The sequence below is a fragment of the Aspergillus undulatus genome, assembly GCF_047715775.1.
Source record: "Aspergillus undulatus strain CBS 261.88 unplaced genomic scaffold BDV17scaffold_38, whole genome shotgun sequence".
Classification (NCBI taxonomy): Eukaryota; Fungi; Ascomycota; class Eurotiomycetes; order Eurotiales; family Aspergillaceae; genus Aspergillus; species Aspergillus undulatus.
The window spans coordinates 202,648-227,682 of record NW_027396642.1 but is presented as its reverse complement, the minus strand read 5'-3'; the positions used below and the strand labels follow the sequence as shown (position 1 = coordinate 227,682).

Genomic DNA, 25,035 nt, shown 5'->3' with positions numbered 1-25,035 from the left:
GTCTCTACCAACGCGACGAATTCGGCGCGCATGGCTGTTCGCGGGCTCCAACTCGAACAAGATCGTCGCAGCAAGAGCTGATGCATTGCAGTTCAACCCAGCCCGATGGAGGAAGACATCTGTTTCTGCTGTAGAGAACCGGGATCTTCTTGCATTTGGAGTCGGCCGTTTCTCTGCTCGACTAGCTACGATTTTGGTCACGATGATGATTGGGCTTCTTGGGATTTTGCTGGCTGATTCCGGTGGTGGCAATGGTGATAAATGGGTGCTTGGGTCGGATGACGCGCTAGCAGTGGAAGAAGTGCATTCAGTAAGAGGTTAAGGGAATGAGGGGGTGCTTATGAGCGTGTTTTCTTGGGGCTTGTTGGATAGTTTCCTGAAGTGAAGTCACATCCCGCCAGTGATAACCCTAACTTAGCGCTTGCTTCGGATAAGCATCCAATCTCTGTAATATCCTTCTCGCACTGACGTAGAACCAGAGAAAGATTTGTGTGGCAGCAGACCTCAGATCGTCTCGAGACAATAGCCTTCATGAGGAGTAGGAAAGTGTGGTTAACTTTGTCTTGGGTATCCCCTGTTTCATCGCTCGCTGCTACGCATCGTTGACACGGAGTTGAACGCACATGGTTCAAAGACCGTAGTATAATATTAAATACTACATTATCCGTGCTCAGTCCCATGCTTCCCCCTGCACTTAATGCATATCATAACCATGTCTCTGCCATATGGTCTCTAACACAAGGTACTGTTGCTCCCAAGTATACTCAGACATCATAGATAAGGGTATAATCGCTTGTGAGATATGGTGTTTTTTGCCAGGGGTCAACGTACTGCAGCTTCAGAGAGGGGTGTGTGATAGAAGAAGTCTGATTTGTGTGGTGTGATGGTGTAGATGCCTTGGTGTCACGTGAATTCCCATCCTAGTCAGGACGCTACGTATGCACTATTTGCTGATACCTCAGGCATAGGTATTTAGCCTCCTTCCGACTCCACTTTCTCATTGAGCTTCGTTGCTTGAGTCCTTCACAGACCACACATATCCCAAGGTACTCAGCAATGACTTCAAACCTGACCAAAAACCTCAAGCAGCCGGCTCTGGACTTTCTGTCCTTTGTCAACGCTTCCCCAACCCGTATTGCTTCCCTCACTCCCACATCAATCCGTCCCCGCATCTGACTCGTAGATTTCCAGCTTTCCATGCGGTGAACTCCGCCAAAACCCTCCTCGCGAAGGCAGGATTCCAGGAAATCAAGGTAATGCGATGAGTTTACGCTAGCCTTATGTTATATTGACAATACCAACAGGAGAAGGACTCTTGGGCTTCTACCTGCCGCCCTGGTGGAAAGTACTACTTGACCCGCAACAGCTCGACCATTGTAGCTTTCGCGGTGGGCAAGAAATGGAAGGTATGTGCTCTGGAATTCATCCAGTGCACAAATTCACTAAGCTCATTAGCCCGGAAATGCGATTGCTATGGTTGGAGCTCACACAGACTCGCCTGTGTTAAGGATCAAGCCAGTTAGCAACAAGCGTGCTGAAGGTTACATTCAAGTTGGTGTTGAGACTTACGGTGGTGGCATCTGGCATACATGTAAACTCATACTTTCGCTGTTGAACTAGATTTTAGCTGACCTTTCCAGGGTTCGATCGTGATCTAGGTATCGCAGGTCGGGCGATGGTTCGAACCGATGACGGTTCTATCGTTCAAAAACTGATCAAGATTGACCGTCCGAGTATGTGTATCCCGATTTCGTTGTGCTGATCTATCTAACGTCACCAGTCCTCCGTATTCCAACGCTGGCTATCCATCTGGAGCGTCAGGAAACTTTCTCCTTCAACAAAGAGACCCAATTGTTCCCTATTGCAGGCATGATTGCTGCGGAACTCAACCGTACTGGTCAGGCCAGTAGTAACAACACCGCCAGCGACAAGAATGAAGAGGGCGAGAAGGGCGAATTCTCCCCATTAAAAGCCATTACTAAGCGTCATCACCCGCATATCGTCGAACTTATTGCGGATGAGGCGGGCGTGAAGCCGGATAACGTGCTTGATTTCGAGATGATTCTGTTCGATACGCAAAAGTCTTGTCTCGGTGGTCTTTTGGAAGAATTCATCTTCTCCCCGCGCTTGGACAATCTGAACAGCTCCTACTGTGCCACGGCTGGTCTGATTGAGTCGGTAGCTGACGAGTCTGCGCTCAACGATGAGTCCACCATTCGTCTCATTGCTCTGTTTGATCATGAGGAGATCGGAAGCACCACCGCACAAGGTGCTGATTCTAATGTTCTTCCCTCAATCATCCGCCGATTGTCTGTCCTGCCTTCTACCGCTGGAGACGCAGACACGTCCACCGCTTATGAACAGACTCTGTCTACCTCTTTCCTCTTGTCGGCTGACATGGCGCACGGTGTTCACCCCAACTGGACGGCCAAGTATGAAAATGATCACCGACCAGAGATCAACAAGGGCCCAGTGATCAAAATCAACGCCAACGCGCGTTACGCCACCAATTCTCCCGGTATTGTTCTCCTCCAGGAAGTCGCGCGGAAGGCTGTAGAGACTGAGGGTGAGGGTGTCCCTCTGCAACTCTTTGTTGTCCGGAACGATTCCAGCTGCGGAAGCACGATTGGGCCAATGCTCTCTGCGGCTCTGGGTGCCCGTACCTTAGACTTGGGTAACCCTCAGCTCAGCATGCACAGTATCCGGGAAACTGGCGGTACGTATGATGTGGCACACAGCATTCGACTCTTCAAGGCGTTCTTCCAGCATTATGCCAGCACCTCTCAAACAATCTTTGTGGACTAGAAATAACGCTGTATGCTATCGTAAACACTAGCACAATGATAAAATGTCCACATACCATCCTTGCCGCATTTTAAGTAACTGCTTGCTATAGATAGAGAGACCGGCTCTCGGACCGAGAAAAATCCGGGCCCCGGAGTCTCCTCATCTCGGGGTTGCTGCCTCCATTGACTTCACCCCTCACTCTTATCTCCACTCTCCTCACTTCCTGCGACTCGAAGTCGAGGAGAAAGCAGCTCCCAGACTGCAGCAACTACGCTGGTTACATCACCGACTGTCGAACGACATCGTCTTGCCGTCATACCATCACCACATCGTAGATGTCATCAATGCCCGGATGATCCTCTATGACCACACCGGATGTCTTTCGCGATGCGGAATACATCGCTGACGTGTCCGGCATCCAATATGGCAGCACCACAGAGATATCGCCCACGCTCCAGGACGAGAGTTTGAAGAAGAAGCTCCAGACTGCTGCGAGGCTCTCTTCCATAGACCGTTTACTGCGCGACCTGGACATTCTTATCTATTGCGAGTTATCAGCACTCTACTACCTGGAGTAAGTGCTCTTATCGCGAAGATCGCAGTCGATTCCCATTCTGAGCGCAGAGAAGCTGACATTTTTCCTCGTCAGTTGCTCTATAGTACTCTTTGCCATCCGCGCAATCGCCCAACTGATCTTCTTCACTCCCAAAGCACCTCCCTTCGACCCAACGCGAAACCAACCCTTCATCGGAGCCATCTTTGCAAGTAATCTGTTCTGCATGATCTTCCACAACTTCTTCAGTCAACCCGAGGCCGAGGAAGCAACGCGAGGATACCTACATGGCGGGATTCTCATCGACTTCATCGGGCAGAAAGCCCCTGTGCCGCTTACGCGCCTTTTCTTTCTCGACGTGCTCGTCATTATCCTCCACATCGTCATGCTAGGGCTTATCATTGAGCGAGTGAAGATCGCTGAGTCGAGAGATACTACTGCTGCCACTACCGCTGCACCCACACAATCCGAAACTACTCAAGCGCAAGCGCAGGACCACGACCACGAGGAACGAGGAGTCATTAACCACGAGACCGAGCCCAGAGCACCACCAGACGATGGAATTGCTGTAAATGAGCGCAGGGAGCAGGCCTCCCATGCCAGTATCACTTCTCCAGATACCCTCCCACATCCCCCGAGCGAGGAAGAGCTCGAACGCACACGACTACTAGCCGACCCATCAGAGAACGGAGGAGAACATACAAATCACCAGCACGCCCTTGATACATATTCCTCCGGCGAAGCCGTCATAATCCGCATGGGATTGCTCGATGTGATCCGTGACCAGTGGCGGTATCGACCTAATACGGTACGGCGATCAGGCGCTTATGCCCCGTCTGATCAAACGGCGGCTTTCCTGCGGGAGCGATTTGGACTCCAGGTTGGGGCTGATGGGCGGTTGGAGAGGATCACGGCCACTACAGCGACAGCGACAACATGATCATTGGCGTCCGCCTTTTCTGTACTCCAATCCAAGGGTGTTGCAATGTACATATGAATAATTCTTAAACCCAGTTTTGGTTTTCATCAGCCAAAGAGAAGCATAAAGTGAATGTATGAAGTGTATTATATGGGAATCTGGAACCTCAAGATATGTATGAACATGAATATCACCAAATCGACACCAGGAATGCGTGCAAAAGAAAACAAAACCAATGAAGCACTGCATGGATATAAGTTTTATCTAGATTTTAGAACGCCAAATATGCCCTAACATAAGAGAAAGACCAGCATGAGGGCTGCTATACAGCAACACTCTCAGACCGAGGAGCAGCAACAGTCGCAGCGTCCGGCGGCACCTCTGCAGATTTCTCGGCAGTCTTCTCCTCAGCCTTCACAGGCTTAGGGATGTTGTTCGTGCGGATCGGGCCGAGTCCCTTAGAGGCGGTAGAAGAAGTTTTCGGCCTCGTCGCGCCCCCAGCAGCTCTAGCGGTCTCGTTGTTCGCGATAGCATTCTCGGCGGCCTTGCTGCGAGCACTGGTGCTGGTAATTGATCGTTCAGAGATTCCAAGGACATCATCTGCCTCCAGCGCAGCGGGCAAGAGATCGTCGAAGCCCAAAATGCGGCAGTAGTCGGCGTTGCACTTCCCGCGTTGTGCTTCCCTGAACGTCTTCTCTTTGCCGGGAATGAGGATGTTCATGAGGTATTTCGTGTTAGCGAAGCGGTTCTCGGCCTCGATGCAGAACTTCAGGTATGCGTGGGCTACTTCGCGCCAGTGGAGGAGACCGCCATCGGCTTCGGATCGGAAGCACGAGCTGTTGGCCTCGGCGGCTGTGGCGATCATGGCGCCGTCGGCGCCATACTCTGCCATGAGGGCGAGGGCCTGGTCGCGGGATGTGACGTCGCCGTTCATGACGCAGGCGACGCCGGCGTCGTGGCAAGTTCCGACGATCATGCGGAGTTGGTCGCGGATTGCGCGCTCGCGGGGCCGCATGGGCGTTGTCCGGCAGTGGATGGTCAGGCCGGTGATGCCTGTTCGGACCAGTTTTGACACTAGGCTCTGTGTGAGCTCGGGCGTTTCGAGGAGGCGGATCTTGACAGAGATGCCGATCTGGTACGGCTCGCCGACTTCTTTGACTAGGGCCTCGAGGATAGATACGAGCTTGTCTGGGGTACGTAGGAGGGCAGCGCCCATTCCACCGGCTGTGCTGAACGGCTTCGGACACCCCGAGTTCACATCAATCCCACTCACATCAGCGGCAACGAGCTTGGCCGCTTGAACAGCCAAGTCTGGCGAGGCTGTTCCCATCTGAAAAATGAGCTTCCCCTTCTCCCGTACCGGATCGAGGCGATATATGATAGATTCTTTAGCTTCTTCCTTCCCAACGCTGTTCGAGGGCATCCGAGACCACTCAATAGTGCCATTGCGGGGGTTCACGCGGCGGGTGGTACCGATCATCGCCTTATCGATCGTTTCGGGGCCCCAAACTAGGTCTGCGCCGTATGTGAGGGCAAGAAGACGGGATGGCAGTTCGCCGGACCGCACCATCGGTGCAAGCACGACCTTGCCGCGGTAATCGACCCCGTTGGCGGGGATGGGGACTCGTTTCGGAGAGGCAGTCATCGCAGTCATCGCGTTGCGGAAAAATCTGAGCATAGCATTATCCGGCGAAAGAGCAGGAGGGGTAAGAGGAGACAGCCGCAGCAACAAAAGTGTAGAATAATCTGGAGATAAAGACACAGCCACGTCGGAGGCAAAGGAACCACTGGGGATGTTGATGGCCCGGAGGCGGCGGCGGAACAAAAATTCTCGTCACGTGCGATAAGAGCTTGGTTCGTTTCGATACCGTATCTTACCGCCCAAGCCCCGATCCCGGACTGCTGTTCCTGCCAAGATCACGTGGCACAACTCTTTGACAGCACCACGATATTCAGACAGCTTTCAAACTTGATCTAAATAGCAATAACACGTCAGCTGTGTAGTCAGCGATACATGAATAGCAGAGCAAGTCATAGAATCGCTAATTTCGGAAATGGTGGCGCTAAGGGCGAGAGTCTGGGCGCTGTATACTTAAGTAGTGTACTGTAAGTGTGTAACCATGGTATATTTGGATCTACAGGCCGCGCAATTTGAGGTTCCCAACGGCGACATCTAAAATTTTGCTGCCAGGCTCTTATCAGGCTTTCGATCAGCGTTGCAAGAAGTCGAGGTTGAATCCGTTGCTGTAGCTCCATAGATAGCTTCAGTAGAGATCCTCGGTACTATCATATTGCTGCTCTCCGGACCCATACCTCGGAGGTAGCGACCGAATTTGCCCCTTCCCGACAATCTCCATCCTTTATAACCTCCAACTGGCGCATCGCCATTCAGTCCTATGGTAAGCTCCTTGAAGTTCGCCTCACCCAGCTGCCACCCTCCAATTGACAATTGACCTAATCGGCAAGGTGTCTGCATCGCTGGCTCGGCTGTCCCCTTGGATGCTCGCGGGAACAAGCATCCCTGTACAGCAAATACGTACTGCAGCTCCATTGACCCGGTTCCTGCTGCCCACCGCCTGTCCGATACTCGCCCTCACTCGCTGCTCGCCCGCGCCTCGTCGCACATCAGCAACACTGGCTCTCCCCACTAAACAAGCCCCTCCCACCCCTCCCTCTTCCTCTTCCTCTTCCTCTTCCTCTTCCCGCTCTTTCTCTTCCTCCTCTCTTTCTACCACAGTGTCTTCATCTTCAGCATCTCGAATTGATCGTTCGATTGCTTCTGCATCAAATCGTGCGGCCTTAGTTTCTAGACACTTTGCTACCTCCGCTACCCCGCCGTCCACCACAATGTCCTACACCGTCCGCAAGATCGGCCAGCCCTACACCCTGGAGCACCGGGTGTACATTGAGAAGGATGGCCAGCCTGTCTCTCCCTTCCACGACATCCCTCTTTACGCCAATGCTGAGAAGACCATCCTCAACATGGTTGTTGAGATTCCCCGCTGGACCAACGCCAAGCAGGAGGTATGCGCATTGAATATCCCCGCCAGGGCGGAGTACGTCGCTGTGGCAAACTTGCAGCTCGCTGATGCAGGAATACGTCTAGATCTCTAAGGAGGAGTTCCTCAACCCCATCAAGCAGGACACCAAGAAGGGCAAGCTCCGCTTCGTTCGCAACTGCTTCCCCCACAAGGGCTACCTCTGGAACTACGGTGCCTTCCCTCAGGTACGTTTTTACACGAAACAATGAATTGTGCGGAATCTAACTCCGACGTAGACCTGGGAAGACCCCAACGTCGTCCACCCCGAGACCAAGGCCAAGGGTGACAACGACCCTCTCGATGTCTGCGAGATCGGTGAGATCGTCGGCTACCCCGGTCAGGTCAAGCAGGTCAAGGTTCTCGGTGTGATGGCTCTGCTCGATGAGGAGGAGACCGACTGGAAGGTCATTGTCATAGACGTCAACGACCCTCTTGCTCCAAAGCTCAACGACATTGAGGATGTTGAGCGTCACCTCCCCGGCCTTCTCCGTGCCACCAACGAGTGGTTCCGTATCTATAAGATTCCCGACGGCAAGCCCGAGAACCAGTTCGCTTTCTCTGGCGAGGCCAAGAACAGGAAGTAAGTTCAGCATCAAATGATTCTGCACTTTTGCGTTTTCTAACACTCGCAGGTACGCCGAGGAAGTTATCCACGAGTGCGCCGACGCCTGGGAGAAGCTAGTTTCCGGCAAGTCTGACAAGGGCGACATCAGCCTGTAGGATTTATCCTTCTCAAAACGCACAGCTCAATGCTAACGTGGATTCAGCGCTAACTCTACTCTCTCCACTGACCGTGCCGACCCCTCTAAGCTCGCCGCCATCCCCCGCGGCGAGAACCTTCCCCCTGCTCCCATTGATGGTACCATTGACAAGTGGTTCTTCATCTCTGGTGCTGCTGTGTAAATTTATGACAAGGCAAATTCATAAAATATCAAGTCTTGCATCGCTTAGCGGAAAAGCATAATTTCCAACTACAAGGTACAACTTCACCTCAACTAGCCAACGTACATGCCCTCCAGGATCTTATTGAATTGTGTCTTGTTTAATTCTTTCTCTTCCATTCCCCATTGAACACCGTATGCTGTCAAGATCCAAGAGAATGCTCAGTAATGAGCAATGTTTCCCCAGATTGAAGCACGATATTTGGATATCTTTCATAGGCTGGTTTCACGACACCCAAGATTCATCATTCCAGGGCATGCCATATAACATAAGTTCGGGAAGCCCAACCAGTCCCGAGGGCTAAACCCATATCATTGAGCATAGGTATAATTATTCAATTCGCCAAACAAACCAAAGCAAAAGTAGGTAGTAAATATACAGCATAAAGTACACCACAGATTTCCCCATCCAATCCCCTTCCATAATCAATCTCATGCAATCTCCCAACACAACTCCGCGAGATAATATCCTTCTAACCCTTCAAACTCTCCTCCCGCTCAATCGTCCTCCCAACCCGAGCAATCTCCTCAACCACATCCCCGATCTTCATCTGGCGCTTCCCAACTTCAAATGTCATCTCCTTGCCGCCCTTAAATCCCACCGTGATCACGGGCTCTTTCGTCGATGTCCGCGGCAACTGTGTGACTTGGATGTTGACATGCGTGGGACTGCTGGCGGGTGTTGTGGCGGGGTTACGCAGGAGGGAGAGGAGGAGGCGGCAGGGGCGGGAGGAGCGCGCGAAGGGGTTGAATGTTGTGCGGAGGGTGGTTACTGTTCCCAGGGGGATTGTCATTTTGGCGGGTTGTTGTTTGGTGCAATGAATGGGGTGGTTGCGATGGGATCTAGATTGGCTTGTTAATTCGCAACAGTGGTTGAGAGATATCTTCGCGGGCAAGTACATACAAATGCAAAAGATATACAAGAGAAGTATGGGATGTAACTCAATGCGGAGAAATTTGAGCAGTTGGTGTGGGATTGAGGCTTGTCTTGCTGTCTTGCGATGCACTTTTTGGCGGGAAAATCCGCGGACAAATTGGGGCAGTCGGAGGACCTGCGGTTTGCATCTCGTGCAAACACCATCCACCTCCGCTAGCCTTAGGAACAGATGACGATGGCGGCAGCGGAATTGGACACTTGGATGCCTTAATACTACTGCTGGGAGCTATTATGCTTCTGAGGTACAATCGACTACTTCTTATTATGCAACAGTGAAAAATTGAGAACGTATACTGAATTTTGTCAATTCATTTCGCAACCCCACATATTCATTTCCTACACAAACCCTCGCGATAATGTCAACTGTCTCCGCACTCCAGACCCGCCTGAAAGAGCTGTCTACTGCTCTTGCTCAGATTCATCCTCTCGTTTCTCGACTACAAAATTTCACCACCGCTGTTGGGCAGGGCGATGAAGCCCGCCTCGAGCTTGGAGGGGAGATCCATACCAGGCTAAAGGACGCCGAAGATGAGCTGGAACTATTGAAGGACGACGTCGACGCACTCGAAACTGCACCGGACAGCCGAAGAAAGGGCGTAGATACAGAGAAAGAGATGGAAAAGGAAAGGGTCATCACACTGGCTAAGAGACTGTCAAATGACCTGAAAAGGACACGAGGCGATTTCCGCAATGCCCAGTTACAAGCGAAGCGGAATGCGGAGCGTGCGAAGCGCCAGGAGCGGGAGTTGCTCTTCTCAAGATCAGAGAGTGCTGAGCGGCGGAACCCGGCGAAAGAGAAGTTGACTCAGGATGATATTGTCAAGAACGCCTCCAAAGATGTCACTACGGCGCTGAGGCGAACGCATCAACTTATGCAGGCTGAGCTTTCTCGGAGTCAGTTTGCTCAAGAAACGTTAGGTATGTTATGTTGTCTACCTGCGTGGGCTTTGAGGGCATTGCGCTAACTCGACGTACAGAACAATCTGGTGCCGCCCTCTCTTCCCTATCAGAATCATATGGCAGCCTTGATGACCTCCTATCGTCCTCCCGCAACCTTGTTGGATCTCTTCTCCGTTCGCAGAAGTCGGATACTTGGTATCTGGAAACGGCATTCTACATCTTAGTTTGCACAATCGCGTGGCTGGTGTTCCGAAGGCTTTTGTATGGCCCGCTCTGGTGGATTGTGTGGTTGCCATTCAAACTCATCCTGCGATCTGTTTTTGGTGTTTCAGCGGCTGCGGGTATCATTGGCCAGGCTGTTCAATCTTCAGCGGCTATTGAGACATTCTCCACGATAGTCCAGGAAACGCCGGCTGTGAACCATATACCGGAAGCCAGGGTTCATGGTGTTGAGGACGCAGTTCCTGACCAGGTACCGGACATTGATTCGCCAGACCGTGACTGGGTGATCGATAAGATTGGCGAGATAGTGGAGGACAACGTCGCGCAAGAAGGAACAAATCTCGATGACTTCTCCGAGGAGGAACTGCGAAGGCATGCTGAGGTTCCTCCAAATACGAAGAAGAGGATGTTTGAAGCGACGGAAGTGGCACAGAATCGGCGTGATGAATTATAGACAGGACACATATATGATAAACAAACAGGAACTTCCATCTGTCCTCGATGACCTGTATGCACTCGCAAGCTGTATGTCTGACTGTAGAGTAGGGCTGGTGTAGATCGATCCATTCTCGGCTTAATTGATTTCTTGGCAAAACGCGTTTTCTGGTGGAGACGCGTTCTCGATGGTCCCTGCGACCTGAGCTTTGTCAAGCTTCATAGCAGCCTTTTCTTGCTTCAATCCATTGACATAACATCGCATTGACGACTGTCTAGCTCGCCAGGCCTAATTTAGCATGGCAGCAAATTTCTTCAGCAATAAGGCCCGTGCGGCTGCCGTATCTAGCAGCTCAAAGCAGAAACCAACAGAAAGCAAGGAAGAGCAATCGCGACAGCAGCCGTGGGTTGAGAAATAGTAAGCTTCCCATTATATTCAATGCTTTGGCGTCAGATGTTTTAGAATGATACTGACAGCTTCAGCCGTCCAAAAACACTAGATGACGTTGCGGCCCAGGATCACACAACAAAGGTCCTTCAGCGAACATTGCAAGCGTCCAACGTATGGCATCTCATCCCTTCAGCGCAGACATCTCGAGATCTACCCGTACTGATGACCTATTCACTATACAGCTCCCTCACATGCTCTTCTACGGCCCCCCAGGAACCGGAAAAACATCAACAATTCTCGCCCTCGCCAAATCCCTCTTCGGTCCAGCCCTCTACAAATCCCGCATCCTCGAACTAAACGCCTCAGACGAACGCGGTATCGGAATTGTCCGCGAGAAAGTAAAAGGCTTTGCCCGTGTTCAACTCAGCCATCCCACCGGGTTAGACGCCGAATACTTCGAAAAGTACCCATGCCCGCCGTTTAAGATCATCATCCTGGATGAGGCAGATAGCATGACACAGGATGCGCAGTCCGCGTTGCGCCGCACAATGGAACAGTATAGTCGGATAACCCGTTTTTGCTTGGTTTGCAACTATGTCACGAGGATTATTGAGCCGCTTGCTAGTAGATGCAGCAAATTCCGCTTCAAGCCGCTGGATAATTCGGCGGCTGGGGACCGATTGGCGCAGATTGCACAGACGGAAGGGTTATCGCTCGAGGATGGCGTTGTTGACAAACTGATTTCATGCAGTGATGGTGACCTGCGACGGGCTATCACATACTTGCAGAGTGCGGCTAGGCTGGTAGGAGCGGCCAAGACTGCGAAGAAGGATGGGGATGAGGATGAGGAGATGAACGATCAAGGGTCTGAGACTATTACTGTTCGGACTATCGAGGAGATAGCCGGTGTGGTTCCTGAGAGTGTCCTGGATGGGTTAATCCAGTCCCTGCAGCCGAAGAAGATCGGCTCGCCGTACGAAGCGGTTGCGAAAGTTGTTACCGAAATTGTGGCGGACGGCTGGAGCGCAACGCAGGTCCTCCTACAGGTATATTATTTCAAGTTGTTTCCTGGTCATAGTACTAACTCCCAATAGCTGTATCAACGGATTATCTACAACGACTCTATAACCGATATTCAGAAGAACAAGATCGTTCTCGTTTTCTCAGAAGTGGATAAGCGACTGGTGGATGGTGCCGATGAACAATTATCGATTCTCGACGTTGCTTTGAAGATCTCTGGAATCATTGGCGGAGCTTGAAGCAAGATGTTTGCAGGAAATTTGTTGCCCTAGCATCCACTCTTCATAAACACCACCTACCACCCGTTGTTGTTGGGCAACCCATAGGCAGGTCGAGCGTTATGGCCGTGAGAAATTGGGGAAACAATCACATGTCCCGCTTAGAGAGGGATCGCATCCGTGGTCTTCCGTGTCTCATCCAAGAGCTCTAGAATAATGACTGTATGAACTAGTCTACGCCCAGTCGTAGGGAACACATGTTATGTATAGCCTAGCACGTGGAGGTCGGCCAATGACATTAATCAGCTCCAAAGTTACACGCTTCCAGCAGCTTACGAGAGATTGAAGGATGCCAATGTTAGGCGTGACACTCTTGTTCGGTGACCGATGTACTGCTACTAGTAGAGCGGAAGAAACGAAAGTAGGAACCAGGGTCCGCTTCGCCTCCGAGCGATGACGGTGAGCTCTCCGAACATTTCCCCAACCCTCTCCTTTTCCTTCAAACCTCTCGTTGAAATACCCATTTGTTTAGAATCTCATCTTCATAGACATACGGAACTTCCATTCCCATCTTCAGTACCTCCTTGCCTTCACTGTCGCGCAGTAACCCGCAATGGCCGAGCCCCGCTATCTCACCGGCGATGCCGCGGGCATCAAGGAATTCCTGGATAAGTTTGACGTTGGTATTCCCCGTCAATAGACGCGTGAATTGTGGAAGTGTTGCCTTGACTAATTCAATTGCACTAGGTCTTTCTCTTTGACTGCGATGGTCCGTTTTCCTTCCGTCCCGTTTCTCAAACCCCGCGTCCTCCGCGCATCGGACTACATCTGACAGAACAACGCTGACATGGGAGGATTACCTCAACAGGTGTGCTATGGTCCGGCGATCACCTCTTCCCGGGAACAGTTGAGACTTTGGGGTTGCTGAGGTCAAGCGGTACGTGCTGTGTTTAAATACTCGCAACGCCCAGGAATCGTATGCTGACCATTGTACTCTTCGGCCACAGGCAAACAAGTCGTATTCGTCACGAATAATAGCACAAAGTCGCGCGCCGACTATAAGAAGAAGCTGGAGGGGTTAGGAATTCCTTCTACGACGGTATACGCCTCCCCCTTGCCACCTTATACCCTCTTACCTAGAAACAACACCTAATCCGAACCTCCGGAATACACAGGAAGAAATCTTCTCCTCCTCCTACAGCGCCTCAATCTACATCTCGCGAATCCTCACCCTCCCCGAGAACAAGCGCAAAGTTTTCGTGCTCGGCGAAACAGGCATAGAACAAGAACTCCGCTCCGAGAACGTCCCCTTCATTGGCGGCACAGACCCCTCGTTCCGGCGGGACATTACACCAGAAGACTACAAGCGTATCGCAGCAGGCGACGAGTCCCTTCTCGATCCCGAAGTGGGCGTCGTGCTAGTCGGTCTAGACTTCCACCTCAACTACCTGAAGCTCGCGCTTGCGTACCACTATATCCGACGCGGGGCGGTGTTCCTCGCGACGAATATTGACTCGACGCTGCCGAATTCGGGGACGTTGTTCCCTGGTGCGGGGTCTGTCAGTGCGCCGCTTATTTTGATGGTGGGTGAGGATCCCGTGTCGCTGGGGAAACCGAATCAGGCGATGATGGATGCGATTGAGGGGAAGTTTCGGTTTGAGAGGAGTCGCGCTTGTATGGTTGGGGATCGGGCCAATACGGATATTCGGTTTGGGCTTGAGGGGAAACTGGGGGGGACGCTGGGGGTTCTAACGGGGGTTAGTAGTAAGGAGGATTTTGTGCAGGGTCCGATCCGGCCGATGGTTTATCTGGATAAGCTTTCGGATTTGCTGAAGGCGGCTGAGTCTAAGTGAGTTTGATCATGCGGGGTATATCGGTATATTCGGTGGTATATATAGAGATAGAATACAGGTACAGGTATGAGATTGCTATAGAAATGCAGTAGGCATGACAGATCATGGCTTCATCGGAGCTCATAAATTAGACGTATGGCTGTCTCGGCTCCCTGGCATACCCTTGGAGACTCCATAGCTCCAGAATTGCGTTTGCCATAACCTTGTTTGACGGTGTAAGGAATGCTGCAAACTTCCTGAACCGGGTATGATAAGCCCGAAGCTCCTCAAGTTCAGCTTGCGAGAAAAGCCGCGTAAGGTCAAACACAGGAACCTTCCTTCCAGACGCTGGAAGTGTGACGAGTTCTGAGAGGGTGGTCGCTTCTCCAGCATTAGCGCCACTGCAGTTACGAGAGTCATTGCCGAATACAATGAAGGCACCGGTCTCCATCCGGTCAATCGTCCTGTTTCTCGCTTTCCCCTCGGTTATTAAACCCTCCAGGAGCGCTGTTTCCGAGTGCGGTTTCCGAGCATCAAAGGACATCCACACCTTACTCCACGTCTTCTGCGACTTGAAAGTATCCGAAACACGCTTCAACATCTCCAACGCATTCCGACGCTTCATCCCCAACACAAAATCCGGCATATCACCTCGCCAGACCATACGGTCCATATCGCGCCCCGTCATAGGTCCTTGCGGGGATTTCCAGCGAAGAGGTATCACCGGCATGAGGACGGATGAATATCTCCTCTCGCGTTTGTTATCGGTAGCATTCGTGACATGCTGGAGCAACGGCAAGCGGTCGATCATGCGGATTTTGACGTTTGCGGTTGTCACGGATCTACCATCCCTCTTTCCCTTCGCATTGTGTGCTGGGTTCACCAGATCGTCTTTCAAAAGGCCGACGGGCAAAACCCATAATTTGTTGTCTTTGCCTTTGTCCTTGTTGGCCTTTTGGGAGACGCTGGCTTCCGGGCTTGGATTCTGGCCATTGCTGGATTCTGCCGCGGCAACGGGCTCCTCTACCAGACCCCAATCCGTTAAGAAGGCTTTAGGCAAGCGAGAGTTTGTCCAATTACACATTCGAATAGGGGATGCGAGTGCCATTGCCCATGGGTTGTTGCTGAGGTCGGCGAGGTCATTGGAGGTTGGACGGCGCTTTTTGCGATGTCGGAGATCCCGGCCAGGGTGAGGATCCGTTATGAGGGGTGACTGAGGAAGTCTCTGTGACAGAGGAATTGTAGATTTAGCGGTATCTATGCCATTGGTGTTGTCATCGTTGTCTTTTGCGATCGTTGTGTCGGGGTCCGCCTGGGCACGGTTATTGCTGGTAGAATAAGCGCGACGCGACAGGAAAGTCGCATTGGACGAGCCCGAAGGAAGAAATAATTGGCGAAGTATTTGCAGGCGCCATTGCGAATAAGGCAGCTGGCTGTGAAGATGCTCCATGGCGGTCGAGTGAGGAGAGATGGAAGCGGGAGAAATTCGAGAGCGGAAGCAGCTTGGTTTGACTAGTCTCCGCTCCGCAACAGGTCGACTCCAAGTCCTCCGACACCGCGGAGCTCCATCCTTCAACTACATTCTCCTCCTCTCTACCTCCTTCCTTTCCCCGGTCTTCGCACTCTTTGCATATACTCATAATGAACGCAAGCCGCTCATTACAGCGTCTTTGTCGCCTCGCCGCTCGCACTCCCAAATCTCCCATCAGGAACTTCTCTATCCCAGCCCTGTCATCATCCGGGCAACCTCCGCTGGGCTGGACTCCAACGCCCTTCGTGACAGAGACGGTGGTAAGCTTTCCCTTATCCAGTGTATTCAATTCCAATGAACAGACAATAACAAGCTCTAGGGAGGTGGCTGGCATACCTGTAGGTTAAATCTTTTGGACAGACGCGCGAATACTTTCTAAACAAGTAACCCCATATAGACGACATCTTCTCCAGACTCCTCAAGGTACATAATTTGGCCGATACCACAAAACCTGCGCATACTGATGGCCATCCCAGGAACGAATCGTTTGTTTAAATGGCCAAGTTGACGATACCATGTCCGCCTCTATCGTCGCCCAGCTTCTTTTCCTTGAAGCCGATAACCCTCAGAAGCCCATTCACCTCTATATCAATTCTCCGGGGGGATCCGTCACGGCTGGTATGTTTTCCCTCGGTCACCTGCCTGCCGGCTCAGCCCGCTCTTCTGAGACATGACTGACTGGTTGGTACTAGGCCTCGCGATCTACGACACGATGACCTACATCGCCTCACCCGTATCTACAATTTGCGTCGGCCAAGCAGCCTCTATGGGCTCCTTACTCCTCTGTGGCGGAAACGCCGGTCAGCGCTACTGTCTTCCCCACTCATCGATCATGATCCACCAGCCGTCTGGCGGTTACATCGGGCAAGCCACCGACATCGCGATCCATGCGAAGGAGATATTGCGCGTGCGGCACAAGTTGAACAACATCTACAAGAGACATCTAACGGGCAAGAAAGGATTATCGATAGACGAAATCGAGAAGCTGATGGAGCGGGATTATTTCATGGACGCGCAGGAGGCGTTGGATCTCGGGATTGTGGATGAGATTCTGGATCGGAGGGTAAAGCCTGATGAAGAGGGCAAGAAGGAGGAGTAGATGTATTTGATGGCCCAGTCGAAATGAAACAAAGCTTGATACCCAGGGTTTGTACTTGTACTTTTTCCGGAAGCAACTTGAAAAATGGATAATGTATGACCGATTACCAGCGACCAAGGGTCTTGTATAGCTCATCTCGTGATAGATCTGAGCCTTCTATCGAGAACAGCACTTATTGGCCTGCTGTGATGAGTAGATCGACACCAGTTAGTGCCCGCAGCACTTGCAGCTGCACGAGAAAAGGTGGGCTGTCATTAACCCCGCCTTAAATCGTCATACATATCCCACAACAATCACCGAGTCGAGTGCCCCGAATGTGACCAACATGTCCCACAGGGACCAGATCTCTCAGATCTGGACGCAAGCCATCGCCCAGTATAAGATCAGCGAGCAAGCCCTAGATCTTGCCGCTCCAGGGAGATAACCACCGTAGAGCACCTACTGGCGTCGATCTCGCGCGAAATGAATCCTTCGCCAATTTCCGTGCACAACGGTCTCGCCTTTTCAGTTCGTTGAAAGCGGCCATGGTGCCTATCCAGCTCGCTAGTGACCCGGCCTCGGCGGGTGCGCAAACCACGTTCCCACCTGCGGCGGTCATCTTCGGAGCTGTGAAGTATCTTCTCGATGCGGCGCGCGGGATATCGACTCAATATGATGCGATTGTAGAGTTGATGAGGACGCTCAAGGATCTTACGGTGCGGTTGGGCGTGTATGCAGAGCACAGGATCTCCGCGCCGCTGAGTGAGAGACTCACGGAAATTCTGGCGACGATGTTGGAATTCTTTGCGATTGCTCGGCATCAGATTGACCGCGGTCGGATTCGGGCTTTTGGGGAAAATCTCCTCCTAGGAAACAATGACGGCAAGGCCGCTATCCTAGACAAATTGTACCCTTCGTGGATGAGGAGCGAGGCCTTGCTGGGGCCGAAACTGTCGCGACAATAAAGAGGGTCGATAGCAGCATTGAGATGATGGCGCAGCATATGAGCACGATGCAGGTTGGCATGGCGCAATTCCAGACAGAACAGGCCCAGGAGCGGAGAGTCCGTGATCATCTCAAGCGAGACTTGCAGCCGACCTCTAGTGCCACTGACAGATACAGCGCTGTCAATCGCAGTCGCACACGAGAGACAGAGAATTGAATCCTCGAGGAGGAGAAGGCGTTCCAAGGCTGGATTGCACGCGTTAAACCTCTTCTCTGGGTAACCGGGACACCAGGAGCTGGAAAGACGTATCTCACGTTGAATATGATCTCGTACCTTGGTCGAAAATCTCCACAAAACTTCCAGCATCCATCGCATGTTTCTATTGCATATTTCTTCTTCAGGGATGGTGACGTGAAGGTTCTCTATCGCTGCATCAGGCGCTGTGTGATCTTGCATACGGTATTGCTCAAACCATACATTATGGAGGAAGTAGACGATGTCACAAGGTCTCTCGCAGGGCCGACAATCTGTGTATCTGATTTGAACAATTCAGAGGACATTGTGCGGTATATCAAGAGCAGCATCACCAGGTCCATCTATTTCAGACGGGCGTCGAAGGCGCTGCAGTCGAATATTGTGGAAAGGCCATAGACCGGAGCTCAAGGAATGGTACATTCGGGCCCATTTGTTCATGGTACCTGCTGACCTTGCTCATGTACAGTTGATCTGGGTAGACTTCATGCTCAAAGAACTCCTTAAAAAGCGGGACGGGGGAAGCATGCGGGAGGCCTTGGACGAAGCCCCGAATGGCGTGTCGGAAATGATTCGGCATGTTCTAACAGACATCTCAGGATCACTAAAGTACTCGCCCGAGTGTGCAGAAGACTTGAATGGGATGCTTGCGTGGGCGACTTTCTCGCCGTGGCCGCTGAGGTTGAAAGAGATGGATGCAATTATCAAATGGCGTTCGGATACCGGTGATGGTTGAATCTGGTTGGAGGGCGATCTGCGACGGCAGTATGCTTCATTCTTTGCCCTTAACAGGAAGGACGGGCTGACAACGTCGGATCCCCAGCGGCAAGCAACGTATCGTGGAGGGTCCGGTATTCGGGACATGGAGGTCGATTTTGGGGGAGACATGGGGAACCTGCCCGGATTTCAACTCAGATCCCGCGACACGGTGACCTTAACACATGCCTCGCTTGGGGAGTTCTTCAGAAGTGAGCGCAATGGGCCTGTGCCGGCGGATGGATGCCCGCCGGTTGGAATCGATAGTCACGACGCGAAGGTTATGTTGCTAAAACGGTCCTACCAGATTATATTCTGCCCTAAGGATTCTACAAAGAACGACATTGTGGAGACATTCTTGGGCCTAACGGGCAGTACAGTCATACCGACACTCAAAGCGCTGGACCTCCGCCGATGCAGAAAACCCGACAAGCAGATGATTGGGCATTATCTAGTGCAGCTTGTGACTGACGAGTGGGCGATGCCGAGGTTCGCTATGTCAATAGAAGACGTACCCCGGCCAGAGGACGTGCTCGACCTGTTCATGGACTGGTTAGGTGACCCAGAAGTTCAAGAAGCATTGCCTCCCGCCGACAGGGCTTGGTGCGCGTCAATCGTGGCTGGAAATCCTACCGATCTGTTTCTCCCCATTGTCCGATACATCGCAAGCAGCTGGCTGGGAAAGGATGCTGACGATACAGCCAAAGCACATGAAATTTGCCTGTTCTTGCACGATTACCTGTAGTTGCGGGGAGAATCACTCGCGCATGCCAGTTGATTCGGCAGAGGTTATGATGGGAAAAGCGGAATGGTGTGGTTTTGAGAAAACCGCTGTATGGCATCGATGACTTGCCGTGGCGCTCCGAGACCTGGGATATGCATGGGGAAGTATCGAACATTTTCAGAGATCGATCGAACTCGGGTCGATGGCCGAGATTTGGCTTGCACGAGTCGAAGTGGGAACAGCATGCGTCTATATGAAAGACTATGGCTGTGCCGTTGAGACTCTGGAGATCTGCGAGCAGCAGCTGAACAGGAACGAAAACCCATTTCCAGACGAAAGCAGTACACAGACGGAGACTGCACATCGTGTCTTGGAGTTGCTCGGCCTCTACCATAGCCGTCTCGGCCGTCTTGAGAAAGGCTTTGCTCTCTATAAGAGAGCATTCGGGCACGATAACCGCTGCAACACCAGCGTGCGTGCAATTCTTGCATAGTTGCATATCCAGGGTAGACACGCCGAATTCATTGCGCACCTCCAGGACATGGACGCAAAGATACCAGAAAGCAACACCATGGGGCTTTCGGAATGCATCATTGCAAATTCAGAACTCTCGGACTCTTTCACGCACTGGTTCTCTGTGGCTACACTAGGAACCTCAAAACATAGACTGGATAATCACAGCTTACGCGAGCTCCGCCACGGCAGCCTCTCAAGCGGATAAAGCTGTGCAAGCCGGTAATCTCGAATTTACCCTAGGCTATCTACGTCAAATATACAGGCGCAATTCTGCGAGCGCCGCGCACATCTGGGAAGGTCTTATCAACACATACCGTGGAAGTCGCTCTGACGATGAAATGACCTTTGTACTTGAGTCTGCGTCGAATCTGCTCCTACCCACTACCTGGTTCAGGCAATGGAAGCAGGCGTGGAAACCCCCGAGGGTCGAAGATGCGGCGAACTGCTAGAGCTACTTGCCCAAGGCAAGGCTCTCTATATCAGCGATATCACTGGTCCGACCGAGGACAGGCAAACACACAGCGAAAGCGGTTGGGGAACGCTTCGTGACGAATTCTGAGGTCGGCTTGATAATCGGTAACTATTACAAGGTTTCTGGCCGGTAAACGGAAGCAACGGCCTGTTATAGGGCGCAGGCGAAGGAGTGTATCCGGATGCTGAGCGACAATGACCCGTTTAATGATGGCATGGCGTTCTGGCGCCTGGCGGCGGTCCTAGCGAGCATCGGCAAGAGGAACTGGGCAGTCTCAATGTGGCATCAGAGCTACTCGCCGGCGCGCGAAAGCAGCAAGGATACCGGTGAGGCTGATGCACAATCAGTCATTTGTAGCGGATGCCATGACTCGATCGTGATCAGCACGGACACGCTTTGTATCTGCCAGTTCTGCCACAACGTTATCCGCTGTGAGCCGTCCCAGGGGTTGCGGAAGAGAAAAAGATGTCTGCAGCCAGAAACATGACTGGATTCTGCTTCCACCGATTCCGCGGAGTGTTGGGGAACGCGGCGAGGAACACAAGGGGATGGTGTTTGTAGATGGTCGGTGGATCATGGTAGATGAGGTGAAACGGCAGTTGATGGACTGAGGAATAATAGGCAGGTGCGGACTCGTTCCAAGTTCGCTCTTTCCTCGGGTGGACGAGGGGGAACAGTCCGGAGCGGAGGAACGACCAAGGAGAAGATATCTGGTTATTATGTCTCAAGTAGATGTTATTGATAGTCTAAACATCTGAAGGAACCAAACCCCATAAACACCATATTCTGCCGAAGACCAGTAGCAGGACCAATATTAGAAGTACCTATGCGCAGAAAATGTATCTCATCCAACAAAACGACATCCCCAATTGGCCAGCTACCACAAAGTAAAGTGAACACCTAGATAATGGCGCTAACAGAAGACGAGTAGTCTAGATCATAATCGATAAAAACAGCATGCAAAATTATTAAGAAGAGAGCTCATCCTTCTTCTGCGATGCTCCAACAAGCATCTGCGCAACGGCCTGGGCACCGGCTTCCTCTGATTGCTTAGAGTCAGCACCGTCCTCGCCCGCAACAGCCTGGTCAAGAGCCAGTTTTGTCTGCCCCAAAGCATAAATTTGCTCTTCAATGGTGTCCTTCGTCACCAAGCGGATGACCTCAACATCGCGCGTCTGGCCGACGCGATGGGCCCTGTTTTCCGCCTGCACGTCTTCTTGTGGGTTGAAGCTAGAGTCAAAAATGATGACCTTGTTCGCGCACGCAAGATTGATTCCGGCTCCACCGGCCTTGGTGGAAAGGAGGAAGACGGGGATATCGGTTCGTTCGTGGAAGGCGTCCATGATGGATTGGCGGTCCTCGACGCTTGTCGTGCCATCGAGGCGGACGAATTCAAGGTGCTGGTTCTCGAGTACGTCCTCGAGGATGTCCATAACCATTCGAAACTGTGAGAAAACGAGGGTGCGGTCGCCGTTTTCTTTGAATCGTCGGAGGAGCTCGCACAGTTTGTCAACCTTTCCGGACTCCATCCATTCGTTGTTTTTGAGGGCGAACTTTCCGAGATACTTGGGATTGTCAAGACACAGCTGGTGGCACTCGAAATCGCTGTAAGCAAGCAATTCCTCGAAAATGATGTTGGGGTCAGAATTAGCCCATTTCTCATCTCGTATGCAAGCCTTGGACATTTGCGTAAGGATTTTCTCGTTATAGTGACGTCGGCGCAAGAGTGGATGAATCGCTGCCTGGCGAAGCTTCATCAGGATATTTGCTGACTTGTTTCCCGTCTTTTTACCGGCTGCTCTATCTTCCAGTAGCTTCTTGACCTCGTTCTGCTCATGTTCATAGATCCCGCGTTGAGCGTCGTTCATCTCACAATACTCGACGTGCGAGTGCTTTGCAGGCAAATCTATGACTTGATGTTTCTTCCGGCGCAGAACAAACGGCTTGAGCATCGACTTCGCTCTTTCAATTCTTTGCGCGGAAAGAAGGGCGGAATGTGAATCATCGACCGTTGTTGCTTTGTTGGAGAAAATATACTGCAGGTCATCTTTGCGGTCCTGGAATACCTTCGGGAGAATGAATCCCAGCAACGACGCCAGCTCTTGCAGGTTGTTCTGAAGAGGTGTTCCAGTCAGTAGTAGTCTAAATCGTGCGCGGATACGGATCAGCTTCTCATATAAGACAGAGGTGCTGCTTTTAAGCATGTGGCCTTCGTCGTAGATGCAGGCGCAGAAATCCATGTTGCGGAGAAAATGCGCATCGACCTTGCCCTTCGCAATCGTGTAGGTTGTAATGACGACATTGATGTCGTCCCTATTCTCCTCGATTTGCTCACGGATCTCAGCTCGAGTATTCTGGTCGGCGTAATACGGCATTACCGAGAGAGTCGGACAAAACTTTTGGAACTCCCGAAGCCAATTTTCGATGGTCGACGAGGGCACAACAACAAGATGGGGCCCCTTGATGCCTTTCTCGTACAGATGTGCCAGGAACGCTATGACTTGGCAGGTCTTTCCAAGACCCATGTCGTCGGCTAGGATACAGCTGAGTTCCTTTTCGAAAAGCAATGACAGCCAATTGATACCGACAATCTGATAATTCTTCATCTTGAGATCCTCAGCCATAATTCCAGGCTGAGAAATGAAACGTGCCTTTCGAACCGTTGATCCTGGGCTGTCGCTGTCCTCGTCTGACCGTTGACTAGCAGGAGTCCCAATTCCAGAGTCGTGAGAAGCCGGAGGAGGGTCTATCGAGACCAACTCAAGTTCCCCTTCGCGTTTTCCGAAGATATCGACTCCCCATTTCTTCATCTCCGCCGCAACTGGTTTTCCCAAGGTCTCACATTGAGTGACCAGAGAGTCCACGGCTTCATAGCCCACCCACATGTCTAGACATTTATCAACGATACGGTCGCCAACCGGCTTGGGCGCCTTGCGCTTCTTGCCAGTTTTGGTCAGCGTTTGTTCGCTGGGCGGCGCGGGAATTATGCGAACTTCTTCAAGCGAGGAAAATGGTCGCTTGGAAATTATATATTCGGCGAGATCCTCATTGATGGCAGCTAAATCTGCAAGGTTGGCAACATCGCATTTGTTGAAGAAGCTGAGAACCTTTGCGTTCAAATCCGTGCCATCCTGCGCATCAAAGGCGGAATCAGAGTCGTCAGACGCAACCAGGGGAGCTTCGGGAGACTCAGATCGTGCGGGTGATGGGCGCCTGCGCCCTTGCACCAATCGGCCGAAGCTTTTCTTAGGTGCCGTATCGTTCTGTGTCGGCCTTGAGGGTCCAGGTGATACTCGACTCTTTGGTCCCCGAATCAACCGTTTTCGTGGTTTCGACTCCTCATCGACTAGTTGAGATGGCTTTTGTGATTGGCCCTTTGGCAAATTCATTGATGTCCATTTGTCCTGAATCCTTCCGCGCGCCTTGATGTTCTGTTTTGCAGGCGCGACTGGCGATCTCTTCTGGTTTAAGCTCAATTCATCCTCAGATGAGCTGTCATGTCCTTTCTGGTCTTCAGCGCTGGCAAGATATTCTAGTGCGTCGGCGTAGTTGCCTTTCTTTGCCAGAATAGCCTGTACGCAGTCATAAACTGACTTCTGCGGGAGCACCTTTGTCATCCTCTCCACCTTCACGCGCATTTGGTAATCATCAATATCCTGCAGTGAGAGCGATTGCGAGTCTACTGGCTGGGCGCGCGACGGACCATCCTGGCGAACTCGCTTAACGGCAACGCCTTTCGGTGTAGGGTCCATTTGGGCGGCAGACCGCTTAGTGTCAGAGGGATCATAAACGGCAGTGGATGTAATGTCTCTGAATCGGTCCATTGCCGTAGTCCTCTCTGGGCTCTTTGACGACTTGGTGAACATGGCTGGCTTGATGTCTGTACTCATCTCGATGTCGTCCTCGGACGAGCCTCCTCTATAAGTCGGGCCATCGTCTTCCATATCGATCGCAGGCGCACGTTTCGCAGGAGGACAGAATCGCGTACCGCTGGGCGCCATCAAATTTGAAAGCCTGCCAGAGCCCGGGGAACGGCGAGAAGGGGAGGAGGCAGGCTTCAAGGGAGAAGAGGCCGCGACTTGTATGACGGAATTGCCGTTCGTAGAGTATGAATTATCCACAATTTGCGTAGGCTGGGTGAGCCGTTGTGTAGGGGTCATCGCTTGTGTTGCGAGCATGTTCTGGGGAGGGTTCGCAGGGACGGTGGCGATCGTTTCATATTCCGCACCTTGGTCGATTTCAGCGCCATTGCTCGGAGGAGTGCTATGAATGATCCTCTTGTTGCTTATAGGGGTATCAGGAACTGTGTCTTCCATGGTGGGATAATGGAAGGTGAGATCAAGGCGAAAGCGAGACACCTTCAGTCACCACCAGGTCGTTCGTGGGTTCGGGTTCGGATTCTCCAGGGCGACTTTTTCTGCCTCTCCGCAAACCGCGCCGGGACCCAGACGCGACGGGGTCACGTGGTTTCGCGACTCAATTAACACCGACTAGGAAGCCAGACACTGTGTTGGCAACTGTTACAGTGTCACTTCACAAACATCACGATGTAGATTTCCCTTTC

The 25,035-nt window shown here is 51.9% G+C and overlaps 13 protein-coding genes across 13 annotated transcripts; 9 read left to right on the top strand and 4 right to left on the bottom strand.

Annotated features, from left to right (window-relative positions):
- Positions 1–1,056: 1,056 nt before the first annotated feature.
- BDV17DRAFT_282976 (M18 family aminopeptidase) lies at positions 1,057–2,805 on the top strand (the record flags this gene model as incomplete). The annotated part of the gene is made up of 6 exons (XM_073760290.1): positions 1,057–1,132; positions 1,192–1,253; positions 1,305–1,406; positions 1,456–1,591; positions 1,641–1,733; positions 1,781–2,805. 6 exons carry the CDS (start codon positions 1,057–1,059, stop codon positions 2,803–2,805), a joined length of 1,494 nt encoding a protein of 497 aa, XP_073613810.1.
- Positions 2,806–2,977: 172 nt separating this feature from the next.
- BDV17DRAFT_139921 (DSC4 family protein) lies at positions 2,978–4,431 on the top strand. Its single transcript, XM_073754284.1, has 2 exons — positions 2,978–3,361; positions 3,437–4,431. The coding sequence occupies exons 1-2, from the start codon at positions 3,150–3,152 to the stop codon at positions 4,278–4,280; spliced, it is 1,056 nt and encodes a 351-aa protein (XP_073613809.1). The 5' UTR covers positions 2,978–3,149; the 3' UTR covers positions 4,281–4,431.
- A 150-nt stretch (positions 4,432–4,581) lies between these two features.
- BDV17DRAFT_293085 (tRNA-dihydrouridine(20) synthase (NAD(+))) lies at positions 4,582–5,913 on the bottom strand (the record flags this gene model as incomplete). The annotated part of the gene is made up of 1 exon (XM_073762516.1): positions 4,582–5,913. One exon carries the CDS (start codon positions 5,911–5,913, stop codon positions 4,582–4,584), a length of 1,332 nt encoding a protein of 443 aa, XP_073613808.1.
- A 1,193-nt stretch (positions 5,914–7,106) lies between these two features.
- ipp1 (inorganic diphosphatase IPP1) lies at positions 7,107–8,203 on the top strand (the record flags this gene model as incomplete). The annotated part of the gene is made up of 5 exons (XM_073762515.1): positions 7,107–7,283; positions 7,366–7,485; positions 7,537–7,880; positions 7,933–8,016; positions 8,068–8,203. 5 exons carry the CDS (start codon positions 7,107–7,109, stop codon positions 8,201–8,203), a joined length of 861 nt encoding a protein of 286 aa, XP_073613807.1.
- Positions 8,204–8,714: 511 nt separating this feature from the next.
- BDV17DRAFT_293083 (mitochondrial 54S ribosomal mL53 protein) lies at positions 8,715–9,035 on the bottom strand (the record flags this gene model as incomplete). Its single annotated transcript, XM_073762514.1, has 1 exon — positions 8,715–9,035. The coding sequence occupies one exon, from the start codon at positions 9,033–9,035 to the stop codon at positions 8,715–8,717; it is 321 nt and encodes a 106-aa protein (XP_073613806.1).
- Positions 9,036–9,534: 499 nt separating this feature from the next.
- On the top strand, positions 9,535–12,385 carry BDV17DRAFT_282972 (uncharacterized protein; the record flags this gene model as incomplete). The annotated part of the gene is made up of 6 exons (XM_073760289.1): positions 9,535–10,096; positions 10,156–10,708; positions 11,034–11,153; positions 11,219–11,297; positions 11,369–12,172; positions 12,221–12,385. 6 exons carry the CDS (start codon positions 9,535–9,537, stop codon positions 12,383–12,385), a joined length of 2,283 nt encoding a protein of 760 aa, XP_073613805.1.
- Positions 12,386–12,857: 472 nt separating this feature from the next.
- On the top strand, positions 12,858–14,217 carry BDV17DRAFT_299344 (4-nitrophenylphosphatase; the record flags this gene model as incomplete). Its single annotated transcript, XM_073763853.1, has 5 exons — positions 12,858–13,043; positions 13,112–13,133; positions 13,233–13,301; positions 13,372–13,463; positions 13,540–14,217. Exons 1-5 carry the CDS (start codon positions 12,978–12,980, stop codon positions 14,215–14,217), a joined length of 927 nt encoding a protein of 308 aa, XP_073613804.1. The 5' UTR covers positions 12,858–12,977.
- BDV17DRAFT_268363 (uncharacterized protein) lies at positions 14,138–15,701 on the bottom strand. Its single transcript, XM_073758460.1, has one exon. It carries the CDS (start codon positions 15,644–15,646, stop codon positions 14,345–14,347), a length of 1,302 nt encoding a protein of 433 aa, XP_073613803.1. The 5' UTR covers positions 15,647–15,701; the 3' UTR covers positions 14,138–14,344.
- Positions 15,702–15,754: 53 nt separating this feature from the next.
- BDV17DRAFT_139465 (ATP-dependent Clp protease proteolytic subunit) lies at positions 15,755–16,927 on the top strand. The gene is made up of 5 exons (XM_073754282.1): positions 15,755–15,987; positions 16,047–16,065; positions 16,125–16,150; positions 16,204–16,345; positions 16,420–16,927. The coding sequence occupies exons 1-5, from the start codon at positions 15,838–15,840 to the stop codon at positions 16,824–16,826; spliced, it is 744 nt and encodes a 247-aa protein (XP_073613802.1). The 5' UTR covers positions 15,755–15,837; the 3' UTR covers positions 16,827–16,927.
- Positions 16,928–17,151: 224 nt separating this feature from the next.
- BDV17DRAFT_293077 (uncharacterized protein) lies at positions 17,152–17,770 on the top strand (the record flags this gene model as incomplete). The annotated part of the gene is made up of 2 exons (XM_073762513.1): positions 17,152–17,201; positions 17,260–17,770. The coding sequence occupies 2 exons, from the start codon at positions 17,152–17,154 to the stop codon at positions 17,768–17,770; spliced, it is 561 nt and encodes a 186-aa protein (XP_073613801.1).
- A 461-nt stretch (positions 17,771–18,231) lies between these two features.
- On the top strand, positions 18,232–18,739 carry BDV17DRAFT_293076 (uncharacterized protein; the record flags this gene model as incomplete). The annotated part of the gene is made up of 2 exons (XM_073762512.1): positions 18,232–18,387; positions 18,473–18,739. The coding sequence occupies 2 exons, from the start codon at positions 18,232–18,234 to the stop codon at positions 18,737–18,739; spliced, it is 423 nt and encodes a 140-aa protein (XP_073613800.1).
- A 126-nt stretch (positions 18,740–18,865) lies between these two features.
- Positions 18,866–19,504, top strand: BDV17DRAFT_293075 (uncharacterized protein; the record flags this gene model as incomplete). The annotated part of the gene is made up of 1 exon (XM_073762511.1): positions 18,866–19,504. One exon carries the CDS (start codon positions 18,866–18,868, stop codon positions 19,502–19,504), a length of 639 nt encoding a protein of 212 aa, XP_073613799.1.
- A 1,672-nt stretch (positions 19,505–21,176) lies between these two features.
- BDV17DRAFT_139472 (DEAD/DEAH box helicase) lies at positions 21,177–24,937 on the bottom strand. The gene has a single exon (XM_073754283.1). It carries the CDS (start codon positions 24,785–24,787, stop codon positions 21,440–21,442), a length of 3,348 nt encoding a protein of 1,115 aa, XP_073613798.1. The 5' UTR covers positions 24,788–24,937; the 3' UTR covers positions 21,177–21,439.
- Positions 24,938–25,035: the final 98 nt, after the last annotated feature.